The sequence below is a fragment of the Herpailurus yagouaroundi genome, unplaced genomic scaffold (genome assembly GCF_014898765.1).
Source record: "Herpailurus yagouaroundi ecotype Mexico unplaced genomic scaffold, PumYag 199, whole genome shotgun sequence".
NCBI lineage: Eukaryota > Metazoa > Chordata > Mammalia > Carnivora > Felidae > Herpailurus > Herpailurus yagouaroundi.
The window spans coordinates 22,866,111-22,884,012 of record NW_024412430.1 but is presented as its reverse complement, the minus strand read 5'-3'; the positions used below and the strand labels follow the sequence as shown (position 1 = coordinate 22,884,012).

The 17,902-nt window shown below is 46.0% G+C and overlaps 1 protein-coding gene across 3 annotated transcripts in view; it reads right to left on the bottom strand.

The window, feature by feature from the left end:
- Positions 1 to 2,632: 2,632 nt before the first annotated feature.
- IARS1 (isoleucyl-tRNA synthetase 1) overlaps positions 2,633 to 17,902 on the bottom strand; it is a 69,305-nt gene continuing 54,035 nt past the window's right edge. For all 3 annotated transcript variants that reach the window (XM_040449599.1, XM_040449600.1, XM_040449601.1), the window contains 6 exons: positions 17,313 to 17,489; positions 16,427 to 16,532; positions 9,024 to 9,149; positions 7,483 to 7,626; positions 6,754 to 6,906; positions 2,633 to 3,139 (listed from right to left, as the gene is read on the bottom strand). In XM_040449599.1, coding sequence (XP_040305533.1) covers positions 3,057 to 3,139; positions 6,754 to 6,906; positions 7,483 to 7,626; positions 9,024 to 9,149; positions 16,427 to 16,532; positions 17,313 to 17,489 — 789 coding nt within the window. In that variant the 3' untranslated portion in view covers positions 2,633 to 3,056. The remainder of the gene's footprint in view (positions 3,140 to 6,753; positions 6,907 to 7,482; positions 7,627 to 9,023; positions 9,150 to 16,426; positions 16,533 to 17,312; positions 17,490 to 17,902) is intronic.

Sequence of the window (17,902 nt, the reverse complement as noted above, 5' to 3'; positions counted from 1 at the left end):
TTTGTTCTCTATACTTAAGAGTCTCTTTCTTGGTTTGCTCCCCCCCCCCTTTTTTTCCATTTGCTCAATTGTTTTGTTTCTTAAATTCAACATATGGCTGAAACCATATGGTATTTTAATTTTTCCCTTTTGCCTAGCACAATACTCTGCAAGGATTTTGATTGGGATTACATTGAATCTATAGATTGGGAAGAACGATCAACATTGAATCTGTGGATCCGTGACCATCATCATGAACTGAATTGTTCCTTCAGTATTCATGTTGGAGCCCTAACCCGCATCAGTCTGTATTTGAGAATGAAGCCTTTAGGAAGGTAGTGGTCATAAGGCCGGGGCCCTAACCCAACAGGACTGTCTTGACAAGAGGCGGTGGCCTGGAGTGGACACAGGGAAGCTGAGGGAAGCCCTCAGGAGAAACCAGACTCACGGATGTGTTTGATTTTGGACGTCCAGCCTCCAGAAGCAGTTGTTTACGCTGCTCGTCTGTGGGGTTTCCTTATGGCAGCCCTAGCCCACTGATACCATGTGACAAAATCTTTCACTTATATAGGTTTTCTTCATGATGTTGAAACAGTATTGTAAAATTTTCAGGTTACGGGTACTGCACTCTTCTGCCAAATTTACCCGAGCAGTTCATATTTTTAGATACCGTTATACATAGATTTTAACTTCATTTTCTTCTGCTTACTAAAGATACAACTTATTTTTAGAAGTTTGACTCCTAGAAAAGTACCCCACACCCACTTTACCCCATTGCTAACATCTTACACCATTATGGTTCATTCTGCACAGCTGCTGAACCAACGATACATCATTAACTCAACTCCATGCTTTATTGGGATTCCATTTTGTCCCTAAAGATCTTTCTCTGCTCCTGGATCACATCCAAGATGCCACATCGTATCTAGCTTTTATGTCCGCTTTGTGCACTCTGGTCTGAGTTCCTCAAACAGTCCGTGTTTTTGACGACCTTGACAGTTGAGTCAGGTACTGTGTGGAACGTCTCTCACTCCAGGTTTGTCTGACGTCTTCCTCATGGTTAGACTGGGTGACAGGTTCTCCAGTGGCCGCATAGGTGAAGAGCCATTCTCATCACAACAGCAGCGTATGCTGTTGTGGCTGATAGTAACTACTGTCACCTGTCTGACGTAGTGTTTGCCGGTTTCTGAACTGGGAAGTTATTTTCTGCTGGCTTCCCATCTCCACCCGTGGGAGGTAAGCCATTACGTGCAGCCCACTCCTGAGGCATGGGGAGTCAGGGTGCACCCCACTGAGGGGCTGTCTACAAAGGTAGCTGTCACTTCTCTCTCATGTGGTCCACCACTTATATCTGCATGGACTTTGGAAATTTAATTTATACTTTCAATTTTCATCCAACACTAAGTTATTTTTTGTCCACATTCAGGTTGGCGTCTGTCCCTTTGACATTAAAAATATTTTAAAATCATGGTAACAAATTGCTAAAATTTACCGACGTAACCATTTGATGGGTACCGTTTAGCAGGTGTTAACTATACTCACCACTAGGAAAAGACCTCCAGGGCTTCTTCCTCTTGCCCACCGGACACCCTTCCCTGCCCTGTGGCCTGGCAGCTTGGTTGTCCATTGTTTCAGGGCCTGATTCCTCCAGGGACCTCACCATCTTGGAATCCTGGAGTGCTTGTCTTTCACTCAGCAGAATGTCCCCAGAGCTCATCCTTCCTCTCAAAGACTGAGTGATACTCCACTCTGGGCACATACTAAATACACAGTAATTTTGCGGTGAACCTGGCTGTGCTGCATACCTCTTCCAGATCTGGCTTTCAATTTGTTGGGGTATAGATCCAGATTGCTGGATCATCTTTAATTCGTTCTCCGCTGCGACCACAGCGTTTCACACTCTCAACAACAGTGCATAGGGTTCCAATTTTCTGATCCCGGCCAACACTTGTTCTTTTCTGTTTTTTTTCCCCTTCAACTTTGTGAACTTGAATGAATTTATTGTAGTGGCCAGAGACACACCAACCAGCTCCTGTGCAAGAGACCCTGATGCAGGAGCATTTGTGCAGAGGCTACGCTGTCCCTTGCTACTCTGGCCACAGAGCCAGGGCATGTCTGCCCCACTCAGGACTTTTTCTACAAGGAATCCTGGCCTGACCAGGACTTTCCCAGGGTTGCCCTGCAGTCTGGGCTTTTTCTAATCAACCTCCTGTCCTTCCTCTTCTGTGTCCACAGGTGCCAGACCCACGTGCATGTTCATTCACCATTGCCTGGCCCTCCCTTTATCCTCCGTCTGTTCCTCCCAGTAGACTCCTGGAGCTGATTTCGTCTTGGCATCTGCTCCTTTGACACGTGGGATCTTGGGAAGAAGTGAGATTAGATGTGTAGCTCTTTATTTTTTTTTTTTGGAGACAGAGACAGGAAGGCACGAGGGCACAAGTGAAGGACAGAGAGAGAGGTAGAGAGAAGCAGGGCTCACCCAAAGTGGGACTTGAACTCACAAATTGTGAGATCATGACTGACCTTAACTGACTGAGCCACCCAGGTGCCCGCTGTCTTAACCAAAGAAGTCGCTATTAAGTTTTTGTGTTCCTTAAAGATTACAAATTTGAAGTTTTATTCAATTATGGGAGAATGAATTACTTCTAAAACATTTATTATCTGAGAGAAAATTTGTTTATTGTTCTGATTTACTGAAACTTAAATACACCACCAAATTACCCAGGAAAATCCAGGTAGCAGAAATACTTAACACGTTCCTTCCGGAGGTCTCAAACAAGTTCTGAAAGGCCACAGAATGATATGTATAGACTACGCCAATAGACCCCTTCTGTAAGCACAGAAGCGAGCTCTGTGGTGTGGAGGTGACACCCCCCCCCAGCATGACCGCGAAGGTGCCCAAGGCCAAGTGTGAGCATTACCGGACGTTCCAAGTCACCTGATGGATCGACCCCAGTTCAGTTTCAGACCAGACGCAGCACATGACGTATGCACCTGGAGGGATACGCTCAGTGTGTGTGTGCAGGGGACAGCCATGTGGTGGGGGGAGGCCGACTCAGCCACATCGATAAGGAAGGTCAGATGTCTGCCGTTGTCGGTAACACAGAAACATACACAGTCTTCATGTTCAAAGTCTTCATGGGGATTTCTTCTGTAATTTCTAGAATGGAAAGAAGATTTAAATAAAATAAGTTTTCTACCTATTCTGTATGAATATTTTAAAAATGCTGACTGCTTGTGTGAAGAAATCTGGCCTCACCCTCAGAGGTCTGACCTCTGTCCCAGCTCCTGAGGGAACCTCTGAGCCCTTGGAACTTCCTGAGCGACAGGAGTGTTTTGTTAATTCTGGGGGGCCCTGAACACACCTGATAGTTTCTGCTAATAAGGTGACTCAGGGCGGAGCCAGCCATACCAGAAAGACCAGCCACACGATTTAGGTCACGTGGTATCACCTGAGACAGAGCAGCCACGTGGGCAACAAACCCGTGAGGCCCATGTAATGAAGCCTCACTATAAATCTGGCCCCAGGTTTGGGGAGCTTCCCTGGTGGTAATCCACTGTCACGCATTGGGGCCTGGAGGAGGTCACACTGCTCACGGCCCCGTTGGGAGAGGGCAACCAGAAACCCCATGTCTGGAAACCTCCCAGATTAGGCACTCTGTACTTCTTCCTTTGCCTGGTTCTAGCTTTTATTCTCTTCCTACATCAAATGTGGTTCTAAGTGCAATAGGTGCCAGTGAGTTCTGTGAGTCCTGCTAGCAAATTATCAAGGCCAAGGGTGATTTTGGGAAATCCTCTGAACTTACAATTGGTGGCAGAAGTGACAGTGGTCTCGTGTGGCCTTTTCCAGAGTTTGTCGAAGGCCCCAGACTCCCCACAGCTGGGGTGAGAAGTCTTGGGCGGACCTTCTGGGGGACTCCCTCAACCTAACCAGCCTGGCACACCAGCCCAGACGTGTGCACACCCTGACCCAAACAGGTATTTCCTACGACCACAGAGAAGGCTTAGAAGCCATGCCTAGCTGGACCCAGATTCATGGTCTCTAAATATTAACAGAGGGGGAACTGCTGTGTCCAGGTCTGGGGAAGTATAAGGGTGCGATAAGCCCCTAACATCTTTCAAAGCCAGAGCACAGTTACCAGAGACTGAAGGCTGATGTCAAAGAATATAGGAGCCAATATAGCCAAAGACAAAAACTCTGAGTATCTAAAAGTATAAAACAAATGTAACTGATAAAAACACACTGAATAGATAAAAGCCGAGAGAGAGAGAGAGAGAGAGAGAGAGAGAGAGAGAGAGAGAGAGAAAAGAGACACTAGAAACGCTCTTTGCCCCCTGGGGTGCATTTTGCTTCTAGCAGATCTGGATTCAAAGGGTAGGACCACCTTTCTCTGCCAGGACAAGCAGGGATTCTGGAAATTACCCTCGGAGCTGCCTCCTTTATAGACAGATCATGACAGGACCTGGACAGGACAGTGAGCACCTAGTGGAACAAGCAGGAAGCCATCTGTGAGTTTCTAAAACTGTAAGGCATCCCGTGATCCTTCTAATTTACTGAATTATTACTACTTTAGGAAAAATGATTTCGAGAGGAACAGCACAATGAAATGTGGCTGGGGATACAGGATGGGCAGAGACACTGGGCTGGAAAGAGCCCCAGGCTTCTCAGTGGTCTTGGGTCACTCAGCCTTCAAGGTCTCTTGAGTTTGGTGTGGCCACCAGCCTCATGGCACAGGGAGGAGGCAGTGGGGGCACAGGTGAGGCCCACCCTGTCAGAGGTGGTAATGTCAGGGCCTGATTCATTCACACAAATGTGCTTCTGCCCTGGTTGCGTGGGCCGGGTGCCTGCACCTGCACCTGCACCGAACCAGAGACAATGACACCTTGTCACGTCTATGGTTCGGCTGCACTTGGGGGCCTGCAGAAGCGGGGACGAGGAAGTTTCACCCATGCTGAACAGACCAGGAAGCTGGCCTTTCCCACCAAACCACATATGAGAGCCGTGAAAGGAGCTGCTGATGGCTGGGCAGCCTGTAAATGTCACCGTGGGGGCTCTGAATGTGGACATCGTCGTGGGAGGAGACCCCGCCAGTGGAGACGAACAGGCTGAGGCACTGATGTGAGGGGCACGGCTGTGCCTGGTTACAGACAGGAGCAGCTGCAAAAGAGGCTTTAATTTCTAACGATGTAGCAGAAAATTTGAAAGTGTAACATAAAACATTAATTAAAAAAAAAGTAGCCAAGCAAGGGAAGAACATGAGGGAAATGCAGAGGCCAAAAACCATGGATCCCAAGAGGTACCTGAACATTAAGGTTTCCTGGAGGTCCTGGTGACCTACAGCTTTCGGCACTAAATGGCTACCGAAGTGAAACAAAAAAGCCTGGGGTGTGCACAGACTGGGAAGTTCAGGAACCCCAGGCCCCCCCAAAACCTGGGGCCAGAATCAGGAACCCACGGCAGCAGATACTTCACCACCCAGAAGACGGTTAAGAGAATGTAGTGGGTTTAAAAACGGGCCTTCCAAAAGATATGCCCACGTTCCAGTTCCTGGAAATTGTGGAACATCCAAGAGTAGGAGGCACCCTGGCCACAGAGGCAGAGGTCAGAGTGATGGGGTCACCTGTGTCAAGGACACCTGAAACCAGCAGAAGCTGGGGAGGCAAAGACCAGACTGTCCCATGGAGCCTCCTGAGACGCAGCGCTGCGGACATCCCGACTTCAGGAGGGTGGGGACGGACACAGCACGTTCCCATGAGACTCTGGCCCTCATGCACGACTGGGGCCCCAAGTAATGGAGTTTAGATGGGCCTGGGCTGACAGCTCCCCTAAGATCTAGAGAAACGCTTCCTTACACGGAACTTCCTCAGAAACATCACAAACAGAACCAACGTTGTCAGAACTCTAGAAACAACCAAACGCCGACTACAACCACATGAATGCTGGATCAAGAAAAAGGCAACCTGCAAGCATAGGCAGACCTGTGCTGTCACACTTGTGCTTGGCGCCCTGCCCCCACTGGCTGGCGGTGCACTTGAACACAGCAGCCCAAGGTCCCACGGTCCCAGGAGGAACAGAGCAGGTGTTTGTCCGAACCTGATTAGGAGGCACCTCCAGGGCTCCCAGAAGGTGCCTGTCTCTGGTTTGTCTGACCTGGAGCTCACCCAGGGTGGAAAAGCATAAGCATCGCTTTTAAACGCTCAGGCAAACAAAATCCCCACAGCTGCCGGGGGCCCAAGACTGTGGCTGCAGGACACAACAGAGGGCTCAACACCGGGGAGGAGAGTCGAGGACAGCATGCCCTTGGACAACGAGTACCGCATAACTTAGCCAGCCACATGCATGCCCAGGCCGGGATGCATGCACAGATAAGTCCCGAAAAGACCCCAAGCTTTCAATTCTTAAAGAAAGAAAAGCTTTTCTGCTCAAATCTGGCTGACGAGGGAGTGAAGGCTGAGGCAGAACAGTGAGTAGCCTGGCTGTGCTGGGAAGTGGCTTCAAAAATCGAGGAGCAGCCTGGGGGGCTCAGCCAGTTGGGTGTGCGACTCTTGGTTTCAGCTCAAGTCATGATCTCACGGGTGGTGGGCTTGAGCCCTGCATCGGGCTCTGTGCTGATGGTGCAGAGCCTGCTTGGGATTCTCTCTCTCCGCCCCTCCCCCACTTGTGCGCGCTCTCTCTCAAAAACAAACATTAAAAAACACCACTCTCAACAAAAGAAGAACGGAAGTGAAGGAAGTGTAGCCAGTGCTGCACCATCTGTGTACACGTGTCCTCACCATCTGTCTGAGTCTCATTCAGAAACAGCTTGAGCTTCCTGCTGCGAAGGCCAAACACCTTGGCTGCTTCATACAGGAGGCCCTGGTGGGTGAGTCCGTTCTGCCCAGGGGGGTTTTCCAGCAGGAGCGTGCCCACGGTTCCCTTCACACACTCTATGGAAGAAACGAGTACTGGGTTAGTTCCTGAGAACCAACCACCACCCCCGCCCCGCCCGGCTGCTGAACCCTGTGCACAGCAGAGGCTCCAAGAGCCAGCGGTGTCCTGGGGGGAGGCATCCAGTGTGTAGACAGCCCACACCGCCTCCCAGAGGGAAAGCAAATGCCCTTGGACATAAAAATCCGTAGTTGGGGAAGGGACACTCTGGAAACAAATGTGCACAATGGGGGCCCCAAAATATCAAGGAAAAATAAGCATCCATCCAGTCTGCAGACCAATGCATGAACAACAGTTTTCAGAACACTTCCCAGGAAAAGAAAAAATTTAAGAGCCTTAGTACTTAATTCTGCTTCATGTAGCTGCGATGTTGACCTACCAGTTTACCTTATCTGCTGACCAAGCTGGCTGTAGGTGTTTCCACATAACACAGAGACACAAGCCTGAGTGTGCCCCCCGGAGCAGCATGGGGCGCACGCTACACAGCACCACGTGAGATATGTCAAGTGGAAGGAACCCTGACGCCCAGCGCCCCCGACCCGCCTCCCCAGGGGTTGGCAGCTGGGGAGGCTTACCTTGCGGGCCTGAGTTCAGGAGCTGCAGGTTGATGTAGCGGCAGAGGGCGGAGCCGGGGCCGTCCACCACGGCGGGAGCAGAGCCTGCTGCCACGCGGAGTGTTTTTCCACTAAGACTCAGTAAGTCTGTTTGGTTTCGTATTTCTAAAAATAACAAAAATAGAGACAACAAGTTATTCTTTCAGGGGTACACAGTTCAGAGCTGAAGTCATTTACCTTTTCCTACTTAATTATTCAACTATCCTATATCTTTGCAGTGATGTTTCCACTTAACCTTGCTTTATCAAAGGACCTTGCCTTCTCTATAAAATCAGGTGTAAATGACATGCAAACAGTAAGAAATCTTCACGTTGCAAATTAAATGGCATACAGTAATAACTTAAAAATATAAGGCAAAATCGTTTTTTTCCCTTTTGGTATTTTTTGTTACAGCTCTTCTTAAAATGTTCTACATCAGAATCCTAAACTTCACTGTGAAAAGAAGCCTTATATTAAAAATGCTAATTATAGTCAGAAGAAAAAGTATTTGACTCATGGACATATGTGAAAAATAGCAAGACACACAGAACACAGAGATTTCACCTAAAATTAAACAGTGTTTAGGGCTGGAAACACAGCTGGACAGTGCTGGAGGCCATGACTGGTGATGGGTGAACATGGTGTGTGGGAAAGCGGCGGGGGCAAGTCCTCGATGGGCATGTCCAGCCCCACCTGCAGTCTGCATGGCCTCCACTCTAGACCCACACTTGTGGCTCCCATGACTCCCCGGGACCGGGGACAGAGGATGAGGGCATCTGATATTGTGAACCTGCCCCGGTCCCTGTCAAGCTGGTGGCGCACACACAGCAGGACCTCGCTGAGGTCCCGACTGATGAGGCCCGCCAGTCCCCTCAGCTGGCCATCCAGATCTCCTCTTTTAGGCCATTTACAAGTCCTGAGAAAGAGCATCCAGACTCTTACAGAGTCTCCGGTGGTTGCTGCTGAGAATCACAACAGAAGCCTCTGTCTCCCGGCCTAGAGCTGAGATGCCAAGGTGTCCCGAGGGCCCTGCTCCCTCTGAAGCTTGCAGGAGTCTCCCCATCCTCGCCCAGCTCCTGGAGGCTCTCAGCCAGCTGAGCTGTGCTGTTTCTTGGCTTGCAGTTCCCCAAGTCCAGCTCTGCCTGCATCTTCCCTCGCTCTGTCCCGTGTGCTGCCGGGGCTCACACGCCCTCTCATGGGGACACTGCTAGTAGAGGCAACAACCCTATTTCCAAAGGTCACGTTTGGGGCATGCAGGGTAAGAGCTTCAACACGTCTCCTTTTAGGTTTGTATTATTGAGAATCTGGGTCTAGCAAGACACAGACACTACACTTAATAAAGTCCATGTACAGCACAGACCTCTGAAGCCCAGACCCCAGCCTGTGGCTGATGGGGAGCAGGCAGGATGGGAGGTTCCGTCTGCCGAGGGGCCCTTGGTCGACTCAGACTCGGGGGGAAGGCACAGCTGTGGAGCAGAACCGATACCAAAAACCCACCTCGGGTCAGAGGAGTTTCCACATACCTGTTTCACCATGGAGGACAGCCAGCTCTGTGTTTTTTACACCAAAAATGCTAGTAATGACACTCTTCAGCTTTAAAAGGTCCAGCCTGTTGTCGCCTTTTGGATTTTCCAGAAGCAATACTCCACCTAAAGAACCACAAATACAAGTAAAACTGAAGGAAAAGAATAGTTAAATTTGAATGAAAAGTCCAGGAAAACACGTCATCTGTAGATCATTTCCAGTGAACGTCTGCTCGTTGTGTTTTCCCATCTTCCAGCTGGATCTCTTTAAACCATGAGAGGGCTGCTTCCCCTCTGGGCACATTGCAGGTGGAGGTGGTCTGCAAGGGTCCACTGCTGTAGCTCAGGTTTGCTACCCTCTCACAGGATCTCTCACAAAGCAGAATTCTGAATTCTGAGGAAGCTCAATTTCTCAATTTTTCCTTTTATGGATTGGACTTTTGGTGTCACTTCTATGAACTCTTTACCTTGTCCTGAATTCTCAAGATTTTCTCCTACTGGTTTTTACGTTTACGCCCATGCTCCATTCTCAGTTGGTCTGTATGCGCTGTGGGCGCAGGTCCAGGCCTCCGTCTGCCTTGGTGCCACATGTAGAAAAGATGCCTCAATGAACTGCTTTTGCTCCTTTCTCAAAAATCCTCTGGCCCCCATGTGTGGGTGTACTTCTGGTCTCCCATCTGGGACATGGATCAGTGTCTCCGCTATGCTCTCACCACATGGTCTTCAGGTAAGTCTTGAAATGGGGCAGAGTGATTCCTTTTATGCTATTCACAGTCTGTAAAATTGTATTAGCTATTTATTTCCTTTCTCTTTCCAGGTAGGTTTTATAATTTTGTCTACCAAAAAACACTGCTGAGGTTTGACAGGAATTCAGTTAAACATGTGTATTAATTTGGGGAGAACTGATGGGTTTACCATATCGAATGTTCCAATCTGCGAACATGACACATCTCTCTGTGTTTTCATCAGTAATTTGTAGATTTGGGCATATAAGTCCTGTACGTGTTTTATTAGATTTCCACTTAAGTCTGTCTTTTTTGAGAGACTGTAAATGGTACTACACTTTAAAATTCATTCTCCATGTGTTCATTGTTAGTGTACAAAAATTAAATTGATTTTTGTTATGTTTGTCATATCTTGTGAATGTGATGAATTTTATTTTTTATAAGCAATATAATTTTATTCAATTACCCAGAAACAAAATGCACCAATTAATATACAAACCCAAAAGGCATATACAACACCAAAAATACTTTAAAATAATAAATTTAAAGATCACTTGTAGTTTTTTTCTTGCAATGTGAGTGCTTTCAGCCAGAGAGTAAAGGACACACCATAGCACATCACGTGAAGGCAGATGGTGGTAATGGTGCTGGGAAAAAACACTCTCACTGGAGTTCGGAGCTTTTCTTCTCAGTTGTTCGGCCACTCGGCCCAAAAAGGGGCAGCACTGGGAGTGGCCCCATATGTCTGGTCACTGCTCATTCCATTGCTCCCTGGGACTGAAAGCAACACAGAACCCTGGCCTTGTTGACATCACAATGCACATCTGCTGCCTGTCTGACTACCTCCTTCCACAGGATCACAGACGGTCTCCACTGAGTGAGCCAGAATGTCGGCAGCAACGGACCAGCTACGTGCCACACATCACAGAACTTGAATAGCAGTTTGGGGGCCATCATCACAGGCCCAAAAGTACACATGGCCATCCTGGCACTAGCTGGTGATGGTGGTGATGGGCGAACCAGGACACATACCAATCTGTAGACTACTTGGGATTTTCTATGTAGACAGTCATGTTCTCTTCATCTCAGGTCAGTTTTATTTCTTCCCTTCTGATCTGTAGCCTTTTCTTGCCAACTTCCTGTGCAATGCTGAGTAAGAGCAGTGAGAACGGGTATCCTGATCTTGGGTAGAAAACATTCAGTCTCTTCCCTTTAAGTATAATGTTACCTGCAGGTTTATTCATACATGCCCATTACCAAGTTGATGGAGTTCTCCCTATTTTTCTCACAGTTTTTTTTTTTTTTTTTTTTTTTAGAGAATTATATTTTATTCATGAGAAGTATCAGTCTACAGTTTGTTTTTTGGTTTTTTTTTTTGGTGTGTCTATATCTGGTCTTAGTGTCAATACTACTTTAATAAAGTGAGTGGTGTTTCTTCTTTTATTTTCTGGAAGAATCCATAGAATTGGTGTTAGTTTTTTCAAGTCTGATTGAATTCTCTAGAAAAAGCATTTGGGTCTGATTTCTTTTTTTTAAAAGAAAATTTCTTTTTTTCTCCTCAGACACCCTTCCTCTCTTTTCTAAGACAAACTTACTATGAACTTTGTTTCTCAAGCCCATTTTTATCTATAAACAATGAGTGGTGATGTATAGTTGACATGCGATATTCTTGGCTTCAGGTACACATCACAGAGAATTATTATTATTTTTTTTAACAATGTGTAGATTGATTGATGTATTTTTTAAGTAATCTCTACACTCAATGTGGGGCTCAAACTCACAACCCTGAGAAAGAGTTGCATGCCCTAATGACTAAGCTAGCCAGGTGCCCTGAGATGTGATATTTTTATGTTATGAAATGATCCCTACACAGTTATCACAACATTACCAACTGTACCTCAAATCCTTGGGACTCAGGGATCTTAACAACTGCAAGTCTGTATCTCCTAACCCCCTTCAACGACTCCACCTGTCCCCTAGCCCCTCTTAATGGTAACCAAGCATGCTTCTGGCAACAGTGAGTCTGTTTCTGTTCTACTTTATTAGCTTGGTTGCTTTCTTTTTTGTCGTTGTTTTTACATTTAACATATAAGTAAATTCATACAGAATGCTACCCCATTGTATAACTGCGAAACTTGCTTATTTCATTAAAAATATTTTTGGGGGGCGCCTGGGTGGCTCAGTCGGTTAAGCGGCCGACTTCAGCTCAGGTCATGATCTCATGGTTTGTGGGTTTGAGCCCCGCGTCGGGCCCAGTGCTGACAGCTCAGAGCCTGGAGCCTGTTTCAGAATCTGTGTCTCCCTCTCTCTGACCCTCCCCCGTTCATGCTCTGTCTCTCTCTGTCTCAAAAATAAATAAACGTTTAAAAAAAAAAATATTTTTGGGGGGTGCCTGGGTGGCTCAGTCAGTTAAGCTACTGACTTCTGCTGAGATCATGATCTCACGGTTCGTGAGTTTGAGCCCTGTGTCAGGCTCTGTGCTGACAGCTCAGAGCCTGGAGCCTGCTTCTGAGTCTGTGTCTCCCTCTCTCTCTGCCCCTCTCCCACTCACACTTGTCTCTGTCTTGCAAAAATAAATGTTAAAAAAATTAAAAAATGTATTTTTGGGATAATAGAAAAGTTTATAGATATATTTCATTACTTTTAATTGGTATATAGTATTCCACTTTCTGATGTACATCTGCATTGTCCAAACACTCTCAGTGATGGTCTTAGACTCAACTAGACAATCAAACTTTCTTGAGAGTTAAAAAAAATTTTTTTTAAATGTTTTATTTTTCAGAGAGGAGACACACACACACACACACACACACACACACACACACACACACAATGTGAGTGGGGGAGGGGTAGAGAGAGAGGGAGCCACAGAATCTGAAGAAGGCTCCAGGCTCTGAGCTGGCAGCACAGAGCCCCATGCGGGGGCTTGAACTTGTGAAATGTGAGATCATGACCTGAGCTGAAGTCGGATAATTAACTGACTTAGCCACCCAGGTCCTTGAAACATTTTTTTTGATGTGAGTCTTTAGAGATACAAATTACCTGCAGTCACATATTTTGATATGTTGTATTTTCCCTTTCACTCAGTTTTATGTGTTTTTTTCCCTTGACACATTTTTTCCAAATTATGGATTATTTAAAAAAATGTTGTTTAGTTTTCAGTGTGTGGAGATTTTGCTTTCACCTGTTATTGATTTACAGTTTGATTGCCCATGGTCAGAGAACATACTCTATGCAATGTCAATCCTGAAATGTGTTGAGGTCTGTTTTCTGGCCCACACCATGGTCCATCCCATAGTAAATGTCCTGTAGGAGTCTGAGCAGGACATGCATTCCACTGCTGTTGGGTGAGCTGTTCCATTAATGCTGATTAGATTCTGGTTTTCTGTCTAGCAGTTCTATCATTTGTTGAAAGAGGTATATATTCAATTTTCAAACTGTAACTATGAATTTTTTCATCCTCCTTTAAGGCCTATCAGTTTTCTTTCTTGTGATGTGCAGCTCTACTGGGTGCGTCCACATTTGGGATCATTATGTTTTCCCTGTGGATTGACATCTGTATCATTATTCATGTCACCGGTGACTTTCTTTGCTATGAAGTCAACTTTGTTGAAATGAACACTGACGTTTTTGCTTTCTTTGATTAACGTCTGTGTGGCAGATCTTTTTTTATCCTTTTACTTTCAACTTACTTATATTGTTATATTTGAATACTTCCTTATATACAGCATATAGCTGGTAGTTTTTTATAAGTCTGCAAATTTCTATTAACTGGTCTATTTAGAACTATTTACATTTAGTGTAATTATTATTATTATTTTTAAAGTTTATTTCTTTGAGACCGTGTGTAGGGGAAGGGCAGAGAGAGTGGGGGAGAGAGAGAGAGAAACCCAAGCAGGCTCTGTGCTGTCAGTGCAGAGCCTGGAGTGAGGCTCGATCTTACAAACTCTGAGATCATGACCTGAGCTGAAGTCAGATGCTTAACCAACTAAGACACCCAGGTGACCCTTTATTATTTTTCAAAGTAAACTCTATGCCCAATGCAGGGCTTGAACTCACGACCTGGAGATTGAGAGTCACATGCTTCATCGACTAAGCCAGCCAGTGCCCTGTCACTTCCCACCCCCTCCATTTAGTGTAATTATTGATGTTAGCTTAAGCCCTTCGTTTTAATTTTCTGCTTTCCACTTGTTCTTCTTTTTTCTAAGCTTCCTGTGGGTTATATGAACACATTCTAGAATTCCATTTTTATTTCTGTCATGTTTTTGTATGTGTCTCTAGGAATAGGCTTTTTCAGTGGTTGCACCAGGCAGTATCTCATGTACACACAAATGCTGGACCACTAGTGTCAGTGTATGACCAGCTTGAGGGAAACACAGGAATCTGACCTCCCTTTCTATCAGTCTGCTCTTCCCTACTTTTATTTCTCTTAAATATTCTTGTGTATACACTGAGAGGTCAGTTTTGTTATAGCCATCAAATAATTTAGAAAAATCAAGGAGGAAAGTCTGTTGAATTTATCTATATTTTGACTCTTTCTATTGTTCTTTCTTCTCTCCTGATGTCCCTACATTTCTTGTCATTTTCTTTCTGTTTTAAGAATTTCCTCTACTTATTCTTTTAGAATAGATCATGCTAGCAACAAATTCTTTTAGCTTCCCTTCACTTGGGAATGTCTTGATTTTCCCTTCACCTTGAAAGATATTTTGCCTGACCCAGAATTCAGGTTTCTCTCAGTTTCTTGAATCTGTAGGTGTACATGTTGTGCCAAATTTAAGAAGTTTTCAGCCATTATTTCTTTGAATACTTTTCCACTGCTGTCCTTCCTTCTCACTCTCCCGGAATTCAGGGGGAGAATATTAAACTTGTATTTAAAAAAAAAATTTTTTTTTTCTTTTCTTTCCAACGTTTATTTATTTTTGGGACAGAGAGAGACAGAGCATGAACGGGGGAGGGGCAGAGAGAGAGGGAGACACAGAGTCGGAAACAGGCTCCAGGCTCCGAGCCATCAGCCCAGAGCCTGACGCGGGGCTCGAACTCACGGACCGCGAGATCGTGACCTGGCTGAAGTCGGACGCTTAACCGACTGCGCCACCCAGGCGCCCCTTAAACTTGTATTAATATTCCATAGATCTTTCAGACTATTCATTTTTTTTCAGATTAAAAAAACCTTTCTTTTGTTCAGAATGGGCAATGTCTGTTGTTCTATCTTCCAGTTCACAGATTCTTTCCCGTCCCTTCTATTCTGTCATTGAACCCATCCACCGTGTTTTGTATTTTAGTCTTATATTTATCAGTTTTAAAATTTTCACTTGTTCCTGCAGTGTTCAGGGCTGCTTTACACTTTGTCAGATAATTTTTAACATTTCTGTCATCTTGGTGTTCACATGTGTCTTTTTTCATTCAGCTTAAGATCTTCCTGGTTATTGACATGATGACTAATTTTCAATGAAAACTTGGATGTGTGAGGTATTAAGACTGGTTCTTATTTAAATCTTCTATTTTAGCTTGTTTTGTCTGACATCACACTGGCAGGAAAAGGGGCACTGCTTTGCTCCTGCCTGGTGGGACGAGAAGCTAGGCGCCTAGTTCAGCCTCCACTGCCACAAAGGTCAGGACTCCTCAGTACTACAGGGGTGGAGAGCACCAGGAGAGAGTTCCCACCCAAAGATATCTTCTTGGCCTTTAAGAGTATGAGTGCTTCCTCACTGCTCCCCATGCAGCCTTCACGGACCCCCTTGCAGGATGGTGGGAGTACATAGCCTCATTAGCCCTGGGTGGTAGTGAGGGAATGGACGCCTTGGTACTGCCCAGTGGTCTCAGTGATAGTACCGGGCAGAGGGGCTTATTGCTGCCCAGGGAAGATGAAAAAGTCTCAGCTCAGTGTTTGGGCTTCACCATGGTGGTGACAGGACCTTGAGGATCCTCAGCCTGGCAAAGGTCTAGGCTCCTCACTTGGCGTTTGCTGCTATTGAGTGTTAGTGGGGCCATAGTTTTTTCTGTTGTGTTTGGCTGCAGCAGAGAAGAAGTCTAGAAGTTTTCTGTCTTGCTAGGCTACACCCCTCCTGGTCCTCTGTCTACAAAAAGCAGCATTTGTTGGGACGTTTTGTCTGCACTTGGCATTTCCAGTTGCCAACTTCTTCAGCTCCGAGTCTGGGATACGTGAGGCACAAAGAAACACCAGGGAACTCTCCATAGTTTGTTGGCCTCAAGGTCCCTCATTGGTCTGCATCTTCTGACGTATCACACCCAGGGTATTTGGTGGTACTTTGTGGGAAGAATAGGGAAAAGTATGCCTACTCTACTTCCTGGAAGTACAAGTCTGACCGTTTACCTCTGTGGATTCATTTTGATGGCAATTAGAAAGAGAAAGTTATATGATGTTCCTAGTTCTCTTAGAACAGCTTTAAAGACATTCATAGGTTTAGGGGTACCTGGGTAGCTCAGTTGGTTAAGTGTCTGACTTTGGCTCAGGTCATGATCTCACAGTTTGTGGGTTCAAGCCCCACGTCGGGCTCTGTGCTGACAGCTCAGAGCCTGGAGCTTCGGATTCTGTGTCTCCTTCTCTCCCTGCCCCTCCCTGCTCCTCTCACAAATAGATATTAAAAAAAAAAAAAAAAACATTCATAGGATTAGCTAAAAAATAAAGTACAAACCACAGGATTCATTTATTCTTACCTTGCTCGCTGCCATTTGTACAAATGTTAAGATTGACATATGCACAAGCAGGCCCAGGCGGAGATGATCCTCTGGTGAGTGTAATTTCCAGGTCAGATCCCTTTAACTGAGCACATGAGAGTATGTGACTAACTGCAGCACCGACCAGTGTCACCAACTAACACAGCAACTGCTCCTCTCTGCACAATTCTGAGAGCATACTCAATCCCACCACTAAAATAGTCAAAAGCTACCGCTTTTCCCTTCATGTTTCTCTCTTTTCACCTTGTTCTCTCAAAAATATACAAAACAGAAATGAAACTATCTTGTAACTTGATCCACTGAAACAACAGTGACATCCAGCCCAGCCTGTCCCCTATAAAGGAGGAATGAGACATAGGACAAATGACCGAATATATAACTGACACAAAAAGGAACTCCTTCCTCTTCTATTGATCACCTATTTCTTAATTATGGCCAATATCTTCCATGTCTTGGTTTCACATTTTCATAGTTACATCTAAAATGTGCCAACAGGAAATGAAGTAGTTATAATTTTACGTACAATCTACTACCATCAAACTTAACTGCTTTACAAGTCAACTGTTGTTTGCTTTTAACACTCAAAGAATCCACAATATTAACTTCTCTAGTTTTAGATAAAGCAGTCCCACGCAGCCACTGATTTCCCGGCAACCCTCATGCACCTACTGGCTACCTTCCCCAGGGAACTGCTGTGAGAACAGTCCCTCCCTCCCTCTCTGGACGCCCCGTCCCAGACCTGATCCAGTGTATCAGGACTGAGGACTATGCCAATTGCTACTGGGGGTACAATATCAACAGATAACAACATAACATAAAATCTAACCTCGTATCTTTTGACAGTTCAGCAGAACCCAGAACTCACCTGTGTTTTTTCTTGAATAAGGACGTTATCTGATAATGGAACTGGGTATGGTTTCAAGGGAGCCTTTATGGTGGCAAATATAAACTCCGTGTGGCTTTCGATAACATTATTCAGATACTTTCCTTCAGACTTAGCTTTATAGTAAACTGTTATTTCATCAGTCGGAACCAGATTGCACTGAAGGCACATACAGAAAATTTACAAGAAAGTGCATTTGTTAATCAAAACGGACAGTGCTGCTGAGCACGGCTGACAGTCCCATGTTGGATCATTACAGAAGGGCACAGGCTCCTGCCCAACCCTCCTCTGAAACAAAGGAGTGACCGAGTGCAAACGTGCTCACAGAGCTCTGAACTGAGGCAGAGCTCATAAGCACCCCGTTACGTGCTGGACTCCTGAGGTCCGGACTCCAGACCACAGGTCTCAGACACCTGGCCTAAGGGCTGGGGGGGGCCCCCTGCTCCAGTCAGGGTGAGGGAGCCTCTGCCAGGCGTGGGGTGTGGAGGAGACCCCTCCTCAGGGGTGGGGTGTGGGGTGGGAGCTCCTGGCTGCCTCACCGGGCCAGCGATGGGCACGGTGCACCCGTCCTG